Source organism: Corvus cornix, chromosome 1, assembly GCF_000738735.6.
Source record: "Corvus cornix cornix isolate S_Up_H32 chromosome 1, ASM73873v5, whole genome shotgun sequence".
NCBI classification, from domain to species: Eukaryota; Metazoa; Chordata; class Aves; order Passeriformes; family Corvidae; genus Corvus; species Corvus cornix.
Window position 1 is genome coordinate 111,658,839 of NC_046332.1, and position 13,031 is coordinate 111,671,869.

At 43.2% G+C, this 13,031-nt stretch overlaps 1 protein-coding gene across 1 annotated transcript in view; it reads left to right on the plus strand.

The window, feature by feature from the left end:
- Positions 1–12,180, plus strand: part of LOC104686357 (amine oxidase [flavin-containing] A-like) — a 34,139-nt gene extending 21,959 nt beyond the window's left edge. Inside the window, exons 6-15 of the mRNA XM_039552463.1 lie at positions 601–742; positions 2,258–2,407; positions 3,361–3,520; positions 4,755–4,851; positions 6,182–6,235; positions 7,149–7,206; positions 7,637–7,734; positions 8,896–9,007; positions 10,318–10,380; positions 10,849–12,180. Coding sequence (XP_039408397.1) covers positions 601–742; positions 2,258–2,407; positions 3,361–3,520; positions 4,755–4,851; positions 6,182–6,235; positions 7,149–7,206; positions 7,637–7,734; positions 8,896–9,007; positions 10,318–10,380; positions 10,849–11,004 — 1,090 coding nt within the window. The 3' untranslated portion in view covers positions 11,005–12,180. The remainder of the gene's footprint in view (positions 1–600; positions 743–2,257; positions 2,408–3,360; positions 3,521–4,754; positions 4,852–6,181; positions 6,236–7,148; positions 7,207–7,636; positions 7,735–8,895; positions 9,008–10,317; positions 10,381–10,848) is intronic.
- Positions 12,181–13,031: the final 851 nt, after the last annotated feature.

Consider the following 13,031-nt stretch of genomic DNA (forward strand, 5'->3'; position numbering starts at 1 on the left):
TCAGTTCCTGCTGCTGTTTCTCTGTTCATGTTCAGAGGACTTACTGTGGTAGACAGGTGACCCTTTCCTTATTTTTATGACAATGATTGCCAATTTGGTTTCTCTGGGTTATTTACCAAGTCTGATTCTCAATTTCACAAAAGATCAGTGCAGCAGTGTTACGTGAGAGGTGGGGAATGTTTTGGCTGCATGGCTACTTCAGTCCCTCAGGACCCATCAGACCTTGGAACTGATGTGCTCGATGAGCTCCCCATAGAGGAGAAATGCAGAAAAGTTTCACTAACAGATTATCAAAAATGTTCTTCTGCTGAGAAAAATATTTATTCTGATGAAAGGAGTAGCAGCTGGGAAACTCTTTAACTGAGGTGAAATCAGTGGGATTTCAAACTAAATGGGTAAATGCTTTGGGAGGGAAGGAGGTGCTGGTAGAAACCATTTGAACACTCGCACTACAGACTGAAAAATTAAACAGATATAAATCACCTTGACTTTTCTGACTTTGGGAAAGCAGCCCTTGTTTAGTAAGACAAATAAAATCCTGAAAGCAGTCAGGAAGTCATATTTTCTCACTGTCTCTTTCTGCTCCTGTGTCTCATGCAGAGCTGTTAGAGACTTCGCCACGGTCTTTGTGAACGTCAATGTCACATCTGAGCCTCACGAAGTTTCTGCTCTCTGGTTCCTGTGGTATGTGAGGCAGTGTGGGGGCACATCCAGGATTTTCTCTATCACCAATGGGGGCCAGGTACAAAATGTCTCATTTTCTTCCTTCTCTCTTGAAATTATAAGGAGCAAGTGGAGTGTTGTACCCATCAAAACCCTGCAATTAATGAAAAGATAAGAGCATGTGGCACCAGAGAGAGACATGTTCTCCCGGGGTGATACAGCCCTCTCAACTAACCCTATTTAATGAAGGATTTTATTGGCTAAGCTGTGGGATAAATTGGGTCTATTTAAACATTTGGGGGGGTTTCTGCATTCACTTCAGCACAGTACTGTTGTTGCAGTTCTGTTGCTTTTTTGCCAATTTATTTTCTATGGGTTACTTGGCACATTTGAATGTTTGCAAGAGTTCAGAACAAGTGCACTTCAGAGTGAAATATGGGTGTTTTTTTGGTGTTGAAGCCTCTAATGACAAGAGTTGGAAGTAAATAGCAAAAGGTCCTTCCTTCTTGAGTCAGCTCACATGGCAACAGTTTCCATCAACATCTGTCCACTGGGGTAAGAATAGACAACTGTATGTCAGGAAGGATGTGTGCTGATGCTGTCCTGAGGTAGGAGACAGACCTGACTAAGAGCCTTCCTCCTCAGGAGCCCCTCAGTCATGTTTACTGTCCCACATCAACAACTGCTAGATGTTGCAGCAAGAATTAAAAATAAAATTAAACCCAAGATACTCAGAGCTAAACAAAACATGTGGAGAAGGGAAAGCTAGCCTGGGAAGAGCACTTGCTTTTCTTGGTAGCTGGATGGGAAAAGCTGTCTTTGTTCCTATCATGCTTCCCTCTTCCTTCACCCCAATCAATATAAGTTGAGCAAAAGCACTAAGGGTTTCTGGCTTTGTGGCCCTGACAAGTCTTATAAAACCTCCTTGGGCAGCCATTTCAGTCTTTCAGCATGAAACTTTGTGGATCCTTTCCTCCTTGCCAGTACCAGCATCTTACACGTGAAAGTGAGCTGCTTGATACCACGCTGGTGGCTGGTAGATAAAAGAGGTTTTAGTGCTTCCCCTGCCCCTCTGCATGGACATTACAGGGAAATGTGTGTCACAGATTGTGCTTTTTTCCAGACAGCACTGTCTTTGTGTCTTCCCAGGGACAGAGAAAACTCATTACCTTGGGACCAGACCCAGTTAAAGATCTGTCTTGCTTCTGGGCTGGTGCAGTTTTTCACTCTGCAGTTGGTTTCTTTGTCACACTTGAGGGTTTTGGTGTGTAAAATACTCAAAACCTGTTTTGAATGAAGTGATATGTTTATTTTTGCTAGAATGCCTGCATTATATGTGCATGTTCTCTAGGCTTAAAGAGTCTTTAAGCCACGTCATTAGGGAAGGCACTGTAAAAGTGGTTTAGTCAGTAATCCCCACTGAGGCTCAGGTTTATGCCCTCACTCTTCTGAAAGTCTGGGTGTCTTTATGCACCCTTAGGACTTGAAGATTTGGCCTGGAATTTCATGATGGTGAGCAGAAGTCATATTCAATATCATTGTGATTAATGCTGTTGACTTTTTGTTTGTGTTTCTTTTCTCTTTGTTGTTTTAGGAGAGGAAGTTTAAAGGGGGTTCTGGTCAGATATCGGAGAAAATAATGGAACGCCTCAAAGGCAGAGTTAAACTGGAGAGACCTGTGATCAGTATCGATCAGACAGGTGATAATGTCCTTGTGGAGACTCTAAACCATGAGATATATGAGGTAACTCGATCAGAATAAGAGTAGAATATGCATTTAGTGGGGGAATACATCTGCTGTAGCTCTTAGCCAGATGTAATCAGGAAGTACCCATTTGTGTGTGTCTATTTCTTGGACTATGCTGACACTCCATGAAGCCTGCTTTACAGATTTATTTATGACTGGCTCTCTTCTTGGTGTTCTGCTACTTGGTTTCTGTCATTACTCTGACTTCTCTGCCATAATTTTTATGTCTTTATAAATTTTTACATTTTAGTTCTGCATTGAGACCATTTCAAAGGAAGGAAAAGTAACCTTCCTGTTCGTGTCTAAGTTTGTGGTTTGCAGCACAAAAAACAAAAAAAAGACATTTCAAACACCCTTAGTAAGATTTTGCCTCTGTGCTGTGAAATGCTCTATCAGCACATGTTTACCCACAGTGGTACCCATGGGACAGCAGCAGCCCCACCAGCCTGAAAGCACCTGAGAGCAGCTGTGTTGTGATATAGTGTCGTCCTATAGAGTCCTGCACTGCTCCAGTCAGACCCAGACCCTGTGAGAGGGATGGAACACATTCAGGAAAGCTGAAATCACCATTAGTATTCCTTGTCCTGAAGTAACGTCCTGTGAATATGCACAAATGGGATTTTTTTAGCATCTTTTAATCGGGATAAATATGGGTCATATTTTCCTGGGGATGATAAAAGGCAGTTTTACCTAGGCCATAAGATCTCTCATGTCCCATTTCCCCACCTGTCTCCAGCCAAGTTTCAACTATGCTCTGTTTTTTCCATCTCCTTTTTTCTGAAATGGCAGAATTACTTTGGTCACCTGGAAATATATGTGTGGGAAAGCCAGCTAGCAGGGTCAGGTGTGGGAAAGCTGTTAACAGCTACAAAGAGTGTCTTTCAAATGTGTCCTGTGGAACGAGCTCACTGAGAGGCAGCGCCTTGTGCTGACTTTGTTCTACATTTCAGGGCAAGTATGTGATCAGTGCCATCCCTCCAATCCTGACAACAAAGATTCATTACAAACCAGAGCTGCCACCAAAGAGAAACCAATTGATTCAGCGTTTGCCTATGGGGAGTGTCATAAAATGCATGATGTACTACAGGGAAGCCTTCTGGAGGAGGAAGGGTAGGTGGAGGATGTGGAGGACTTGGGAACTCTGAGCAAATTTTGAAGCTCTGCTGTCTAACAATCAAGGAATAAATCCAAGGGGGGGTTAAATGGGTAAAACCCCAAAATCAAACACACAGAAAAGTGAAAAGTAAAGCTCCTTAGAAAGGAGAACTTTTTCTCCAAGCTTGAGTGCATGCCTTATCCCAAAGATGAGTCCAGACCCAAACAGGATCCTGAATCTCATTGCTGTTAGCTGAGGTGGGACAACCAAGAGAACAAGCATGGGAAAACCTGCAGAGAACAGAAGCATCAGCTTCCCTGCAGCATCAGCTCCCTTCTTCTCCTGCCAGGGACAGTTAGGTCAGCCAAAGAGAATTTACAGCAAAGCTCAAGGTATATGCAAGACCTTTCCCTGGTTTTAATCTTCTGTTCTGCAGACTTGATATCTCAGAGGACTGGGAAAAGTAGGTTCAGTTTTTGTTTAGCTCAAGATATTTTTTCCATGCTGCAATGTTATGTTTTTCTCAGCTTTATGATACCATATTCAGAACTATTTGTATGAACAGATTAGTTCCACTTCCTTTGTACCGGTACTGAGAGTGGCAAGAGTATTTCTTAATCAAAGTAATATAATTTTTGCATGTTTCAGGGCATAAACTGGCCACAGAGATTAGACAGGAATACAATCAGGTGTATACATTGTTCTCTAGATGAGATTTTTTGCATGTTCATCTGAAACATGTCCTGACGTGATCCTAGATTAGACAGGCCATGCTTCTGCTGCATTACTGTTACAGAACACCATTCCTAACAATCTTACCACCAGCAAAATCAAAATAGTGTAAATTTGAGCCTGCAGTGACCAGATGTATTTACGCTGGGTTTTGCTTTGGTCAAAGTTACTCATGGAATGAATCACCATACTTCTGACTAGATCAATTTATTTTTAATGTTTATTGTCCCCGAAACAGAAAGCCAAAGAGACTTGCAGCAATCCACAGAAATTCGTTGTTAAGTAACAATGGAATTTTAAAGATTTTTATAAGTCTGTGTACACAATTTCCCAGAGTCAGAGAGAAGAGAGTAGAGAAACTGTTGCAGAGACACTTCAGACATGTAGGTGTTATTGGTAACAAAGGAATTACTGTACAATTCCTTTTATGGATAACTTTCCTTGCTCGTTGCTATCAGCAACAGTGATCACCAACAAGTTTCTCTGACAATCATCTTGGGGTTTTTTTCCCTTTAGGTTACTGTGGTTCCTTCATCATTGAGGATGAAGAGTCTCCAATTGGAATAACCATAGATGACACGAAACCTGATGGAACTTTCCCTGCCATTATGGGGTAAGAGCTTCTAGCCCACACTCACAGATGTGTATTTCTTCTTGTAAGAGTTAGTGGGAGGAGGAGGGAGAGGGGAAATGACCAGATTACATCAGTGTTTTCCACTTCCACAGTCTGCACTTCTGCCAAGCCTCTTGTGCCCCTCTAGTCCATATAAACTTTCTGGTGAAGGTTCTGCTACAAACAGCCTAATACAAAGGATGTGGTTGGGAAGGAGTTCCTTGAATTCAGCTGTAGTTTATTTTAAGCACTCATTTCATGTCTTTTTTTGCCGTGGAGTAGATTCAGAAAGAAATCCCTGTCTTACCTATCTGTTTGAGCCTGTATTTGGCTTATGTTGGGCTTTTATGTTTAGTGCCTGGGCCAAAATGACAATGCAATTGTCCAAGAAATCCTCATTTGTCTCCTCTCACCACTGAGCTGAGGCAGGACAAGGAACATCAGCTGGTGGAGCAGAGAAGCAGCTGTGCAGTGAAAAAAATCAAGATTCTGTAGAAACTGACAAGTAAAAATGTTATAGTTTGGAAAAACAGGTGGTAAAATACATGACAGCACTGACTGACTTTTAAAATAGCTGAAACCAAATGAACAATCAACCTTTACAGACGTTTCCACCATAATCTGAGGTGATGCTGCCAAAAAAAGGCCAGTATAAATGTCAGACAACTACTCCTTAACTGTCTGGCAGGAAAAGCTCACCACTTCTACTGAACTGTACATGTTTGTGGGCATGTTCAAGACTTAAAAGCTTCCATGGCCCGAGAGCAGCAAGCCTGCTCCAAACCCCATATGGCAAACAGCTTCCTGCTTTCTTTCTCCTTGTGGATTTATGTGACTTTCTGAAAGAGTGCAGGAATATACTTCATCCCCTGGGTATCTCCACTAGGGTCAGATGGACTAATTGCCAAATCTGTTTCCTTCAAGATGAATAAATACTAATCCCAGTTCTTGCAGGAGGGATCCATGACACTGTGCAGTGCCTGTCAGAGCAGCAGGCTGCCATCACCTACTAACACCAAGTGACACAGGCAGCTGCCTGCTAGACTACAAAAGCTCAAGAAAGCTCAGGGTCTCTCAGTCCTTTTGGATCAGACCTTGATAGGTGCCCTCTGGGAATACACACCCTCCCTTTCATTTAACTCTGCAGGTTACCCTGCACAGGCTTTTTCACCTGTGTGACCTGTAATTATTAAATGTTGAGGTATGATTACAAACATCAAGCCCATTACATACCAGTAAGGTGTTTTGCCAATCCCTTTTTAGAGTCATTTCGAGCAAGAGCTTGCGAATCAGCTGGGGTGATGTTCATAAGCCTTATTTTTCTTTTCAGTTTCGTCCTTACCAGAAAGGCTGTCAAACTGGCCCATCTCAGCCAGGAAGAGAGGTAAGAGTTCAGAAGCTGTAAATATTCAGAAGCAAGTTGTTTCTCTGGGATGCTTCCCCACAGGAATATGTGTGAATATGTGTGTGAATATGCACAATATGCTCAGTGCAACTACCAACACTGGAAATTGAGGCAGAAATTGAGATTTAGCATAAACAAGCCAAGACACTAATGCTAATATTCATCCAGCTATGGATATTTCTAAATTTCTGAGTCCTGCCCACTCTTCCATGCTATGATTTACCAGCTCTGGGTCTCTGTGTGAACGGAAATGATTTTTCTAGAGATGTTCCCAGACGACATCCCCACTGAATGATGCTCTAACCCAGGGATACAGGGAGTGCTGACACGTCTCCTTTTGGGTCCCCTTCACATTCAGACTGGCTGATAAAGTTTTTAAACTTCAGTGTTGACAAAAGTGTGGTTTCCCTGCTAGTCAGTGAAATCAACAAACAGTACTTTCTAAATGTGAATCTTGGTAATGTGCAAGAGGAGCTCTGCTTAGGAATGTGAGCAGCATTCTTCAGCTCATATTTTATTCCCAGCTATAGTAAATCTGTAGGGATTTAATTGATTTGTATTGCTTTTCTTCTGGTCTTACACCAGTGAACATGAGAATGAATTGGCTCTGCATCCTAAAATAGCTGTACAAAGATTTGTTTTTTTAGAGCTCATTGCCAAAATCAACCTTCATTTCTCATTCCCTGGGTCCATTTTAGATGTAACTTTCAGGCATCAGCATTTGAAATATGTATGTTACGATAAGAACTTGAAATCAGACTTAAAAACAAATCCTAACCCAACTTTCTTTCCAGTGTGTTGCAATAAATTTGTTGGGTTTTTTATAAGAAGAATTAGAGCGGAGAGGTTTCCCCCCCTTTTTTTTTCTGACTCTGATTTTATTTTCATACAGGAAAAAGAAGATCTGTGAGGCATATGCCAAGGCACTGGGGATGAAAGAGGCTTTACAAGTAAGGAATTAATGCCTGGTTTTGCCTCTGTTGTACAATAATGTTGCTCCTTTGTTCTGGGTGATGAAGCCGAAGTTCCTGGCACCTAAAATGTGTACCTAAAATTGCATGTTGTGCCATACAATCTGTACTCCCAAGGGGAGGGCAGCATCGAGTACAGGAAGAAAAGAACTGCCAGTCTCACCCTGCACAAGAAAAGAGAAGGCAGTGCATGTTTTAATTTGTCCTGTTGTGTCCCCGTGGGGGGCTGGTGTTTCTGTAAAAGCACAAAAATTTGTTTTGTGCAGATGGATAGCATTAGCCAGATGACGTGGCACTCCTTTGTCAGGTATTCTTAGCCTGTATTTTCCCCCTTTTCAAAAGAAATCTGTTCTTTATTTCCAATTTCTCTGCCAGTGTTTTACTCTGTTTTCTCTGTTGATACTCACAGCCTGTGCATTATGAAGAGAAGAACTGGACCATGGAGCAATATTCAGGGGGCTGCTACACAGCCTACTTCCCACCAGGCATAATGCATTCCTATGGAAGGTAAAACAGAGAAAGCTTTGCTTTCTAATTCACATTTCTTAGCTCACATACAATGCCTGTATACCTGATGTAACACACCTGTGGCATATATTGAATACTGGGGGAGCCTCAACCCTCATTCCACTCTCCTACTCCCTGGCTAACAAGGATCTTGCTATTTACTTTATTAAGAGCAGAGTTTCTCTTGTGGCTTTCAAGGAAACAAAACACAGTCACAAAGGGACCTGCTAAAGCGACAAAACTTTTCCCCACTGGACTATTTACGATTGTTTGTGCTATGCAGTATTTGCAATGGATCCCTCTAGAGACACCCAAGCCCTTGAGAACACACATCTTGGACAGAGGAAGACTGTGTAGGTGGAGCATCAGGTTCAGGAGATGCCCAGGAGTTCTTCAACATGTCCAGCATGGGGTTACACCCTGTCTGAGCCAAGATCATGTGGGGAGGGGTCATCCCATGCACAGTCTCTTCTCTTGTCATTTATCCAAACACTTGGGCAGTGATGGGTGAGGTATATGGCCCAGGGAAGCTGCTGTCAGGCAGACTGGGAAAACCTAATGGGGGATTAAGTGGGAGCCATTACACCAGGCACATTCCCAGGGGGAGAGGGAGCTCATTACCTACAGCTGGGTTGGCTGGGATGCTTGTGCAGGACTGCAGGGCTGAGGGAATGGATTTATGACCCTACAGGGTGAATGCAGCTCCCTGAATGCCAGGCCTTCAGCAGCCAGGCAAGTCCAGCCTCCAAATAGAAGCTGATATTAGTGATCCATCACTGCAAAAATGTCATTCACATTCCACTTAATGGAAGGATAACAGCAAAGCTGCCCTGCAGAAGACATAAATCTATCAGCTGCACGGCATTGCTGGAGGCTGTTAGGATTATCCCTTATCCCAGCACTAAAATAAGGCCTGTATTACTTTGCATGGAAGCTGGGAACACTGATTTATGCCTTAGATTTTTCTCTCTCTCTGATGTTGAGTTTTGTGTACAGAAGCAAGCAGGTGGTCCTGCAGGGACAGCTTATGGCACCTCAGCCCAGGTCTGCGGGGATTCTGGAGAACTGAAGCCACGCGCTCCATCAAAGCCATAAATTGCTTTTAGAAGGATCATTGCCTTCCTGTCACTTGTCATCTGACATTCTCCACTTGTTTTGAAGGATCATTCGCCACCCTGTTGACAGAATCTACTTTGCTGGCACGGAGACAGCAACCCAGTGGAGCGGATACATGGAGGGGGCCGTGCAGGCGGGAGAGAGAGCAGCCAGAGAGGTACAGACCGTTGCTCTGCTTTCAACATCTCTATCAAAAGGCTAGAAAGGATTAAGTACAGCTTGGAGGGTCTGATTTTGTGCAAAGGCTCCTAGAATTGCCAGGGAGGGATCCCATAAAACAGCAGGAACCAAAGTATTTTTATTTCTTTAAACTTACTTAGTTTGTTATTGAATAAAGTGAAGCCAAGAATCTCAACCAAATCAGAATATTACTGCACTGGAGACTTAAAATAAAGCTTATGCCACGTACTGCATGTCTAGAGGAAAAAACCCCCAACCTGATATACTACCTCAATTTCTAACAGATTAATCACTGCGTGTTTTAAAACTACTCTAAGTCATTTCAAATGCTCACAGCTATTTCCTGTGCAGCAATCTGGAAATCTGAACATTGTTCTTGTGTTTGATCTATCCCTTCTGCTTCTCCTTTTACAAGACAGTCCTGTTAGCTGAGCTTTATGAATTTGTAATGTGCAGCTCTGATAATGTCTAAATCTCCTCAGAGGGACACACATTGGGCTGGGCTCCCAGTGACAGTGAAATCCCTTTACAACAATCTAGGGGGAGGGGAAAAAAGCATTAAAGGGTGCACATTACAGTTACAACTGCTGCATGGCAAAGCCACAGAGTTGTTACTTAGGGAAAATCAGTCTTTTACTTCCATTTGGCACAATGTCATATTCACCTTATAATCCTTATTACTTGCTTTGTTTCAAGTCACCTAATTTCTCTTTTCTCCATGCCTGTGAGCAGTAGTTACAGAGACAGTTAGCTGTCTCTTCTGGAGGCATTCTTTTGCCCCCTGGAACCTCCATGATTGTTACAATCAGTTTATTCTCAAGAAAAATCCTTGATGAGCTTTGTACTGCCTGAATAGGCGAGGGATGACTGCATAATTCTGTGCTGTGAGAGCCTCAGGGTTTCATCTTTCCTGTTTCTATATCCCAGCAGCATCACTCCTAACAGGTTTTGTGTCCCAAGTGCGTGGCAGTAACCTCACCTTGGTATTTCTCAAACTGCCTTGAGAAAAAGCATTTTTACTTTTATTTAGGAAAAAAACCCCAACAAAACAAAACAAAAAAAAAAACCATAACTAAAAATCCCCCCCCCGCCAAAAATATTTAGAGAAGCTCTAGTAGAAATCATTGTATTTTCTGGTTCAAAATTTTCTGGTTCAAGAGACTTTCAACTACTCACAGTTACGCTTTTTATCAATGTCACCTTGCTCTGATTTCCTCTGTGTTTCCAAAACTGGAAGTAGTGTGGGTTATAATTTTTTCATGTGGTACAAACAATTTTTCCTTCCAGGTACTGCACAGTATGGGGAAGATCTCCAAGAGTGAAATTTGGGTGCCAGAGCCAGACTCAAAGGTAAGCCAGTCAGGCACACACCCCTCAGTCCCGTGTCCCTATTTCAGTGATGCCTATGCACCCTGCTCCCAGGCAAGGCTTTGGTCACCTCACATGCTGATGGTATTAATTTTTGTGACTTGTCCAAGGAATATCATTACCCATGTCTGAAGGGTGGATGGCTAAGAGCCAAGGACAATGATCTCAGGGCCCGGGGGACTGAAAAATGCAGCCTAATTCTGCCCAGTCCCAAGCCATGGTTTAAAGCCAAATATAACCTCCTTCCAATCACAAGTAACTCCATCTTCACTGTCCTGTGGCTGTTCAGGATGACAGAAAATACTTCTCACAGCCATGACTCTTCTTCCCTGCACAATCTAGCCCTTGGGAAAAACCTGTGACATCCCCAGCCTCGTGGGGGACGTTTGCCACCTCCCTGCTCACGTGGTGAGGAGGGACCCTGCAGTTACCATCTCCTCTCTCCCCCAGGATGTCCCAGCCCGACCATTCACCACCACCTTCTGGGAGAGGAACCTGCCCTCAGCGCCGGGGCTGCTGTGCCTGCTGAGCTGCACCCTGTGTCTCACCTCTGTGGCTGCTGCAGGGCTCTTTGCCTGTAAAAAGGGACTTGTCGCTCGAAATTAGTGGGGACCACACGCCCAGTGGAAGCTGCATATCCCCTCTCCTTCCCTTTTACCAGATGAGTGTTATTTGGAGAAAAGTGGCATGGACAGCTGGAAAGAGCATAAGTTATTCTCCTTGTGATTTTTCTTTTTAGTCCCATAATTAATGCATCAAATCTACTGCAGTTGCTACCAGCTAAACAGAAATAAATCAACTGTGGGGGCATTTTTCAGATTTGCCTTATTCTTGTCCATTTGTTTTTGATTGGACATGGTAATATCAGTATATATCAGTAATATCAGAATATATTCCTAATAAAGGCAAGGCAAAATGCAGATCACACCTTTTCTGAGTTGCAAAGAGGTCTCGGAGAATGCTTTTGTTTCCACTCAGTGTTTTATTTTTCTCCACATGAGATAGTAAATGCCCTCATGCATTCACCTCAGTCAGCAGCTCAGAACATCCGAGGTTATTCCCATAACGTGCCTGCTGCATAGAAGAGATTAGCATGCCAATCAGTCATAGAATTGCCAAATTAATTTTCAAATGCATTTGATTAATTATTAATCATTGCAACGTGAAACTTAACCCGAGCTGGATGAAAGGAGGGAATTAGCACGAAGCACAGCACTGAACAGAGAGAGAGGAGGCGTGGGTGGACTTTATTCTGCCCACTGCCAAGGAAACATCGGTGCACATCTGCTCTGCGGGGTGCCTGCCCCGAGAGCACCCATCCAGCCCAGCCTTGTGCTGTGCAGCACAGTGAAATGAATTAGCAAAGTTAAATCCCCCCAGCTTGCAGCAGGTGGTGGCTGTTATTTTCCAAATAACAGCCAGCAGCTTCCTGGCTCCCTGTCAATTCGCTGCCCCTCATTTCACTCCTAATCCGTAGCCCCTTCTTCCAATAAGGAGAAATGTATTTGAGGCTCGAATTACTGCCTTGTAAATTACAGTAATTGGATGCATCTGCCTGTGCTGCTCTTATTATGTACATGATACACTTAAAATAATCACTTTAGTGTTTTACTGAAGTCAGGAATGTATGTTTCACAATGTACCATCATTATGTGGTCTTTTTGCTATGAATTTTGAGCATTGTACTTGTCCATGAACTCAACTGTTGTTCAACATGGGTGAAATGTGCCTTTCAATAGTTCTGAAACCTTGATCTTCTTATAAACTTTTCTTCAGATTCTTTCTTGCGTGGTTTTTTGTGAGTTACATGAATTGCTGATTGACTCGAGGGCTCCCTGCTGAATGTGCTCTCCCCAGCTCCAGCCATTACTGAGCGGGGATTCCTGTGCCCAAGGACTAGCCCATGCATGCAGCTTGGCACAGCCACGGTGTCTCCTCAGGGAGGGAGGACAGGCTTGCTACTGCTGAGCCTTTTGTGGTGTGAAACAGTTCTACACCACTGCATGCTTCCTCCCGGGGGATATTTCCACCACCTGAAAAACACTGCCCATATTTGTTCAAAAATAATTTATCCATAGGTGTATTTGTAGCAATCAGAGCCATTCATTTTCAGGCTTACTTTAAACTTGACATCAGAACTTCTGTGTGCACATAGAAAGGGACCCCAAATCATCTGGAATACACTCATGAGCCAGCACTGTCCAGCTTCACTTTTCACCTTATTCACGCACATTTATATTGCAATTAGTTTGGGGTTTGGAATACCAGTTCAATTCAGCTGAACTCATCTCAAACTGTTAAACAGGGCCAGGTACAATGTTCTCCCCTTCCCAGGGAAAGGCACATCTCACCGCCATGGGATTGGCAGGCGGCAAGTGAAATGAGAGAGATTGATTAAAATTGGCATTTCTGAAACTCCTGCAGCTCCCAGGCACCAGGCTGCTGCCGAGAAAGGGCAGCATTAGTCAGAGATTATAGACCCGTTCCCATCCTGCTTTAATGCCCTTTCTGACAATCAGACCAATTCCCCTGTTTAAACATTAAACATTTAGCTTAAATATTAAACAGCCAGGCATCTTTCTTAAACCAATTTTGAAACAGAATGGAACCGAGTTTATCACTACTGACAACTC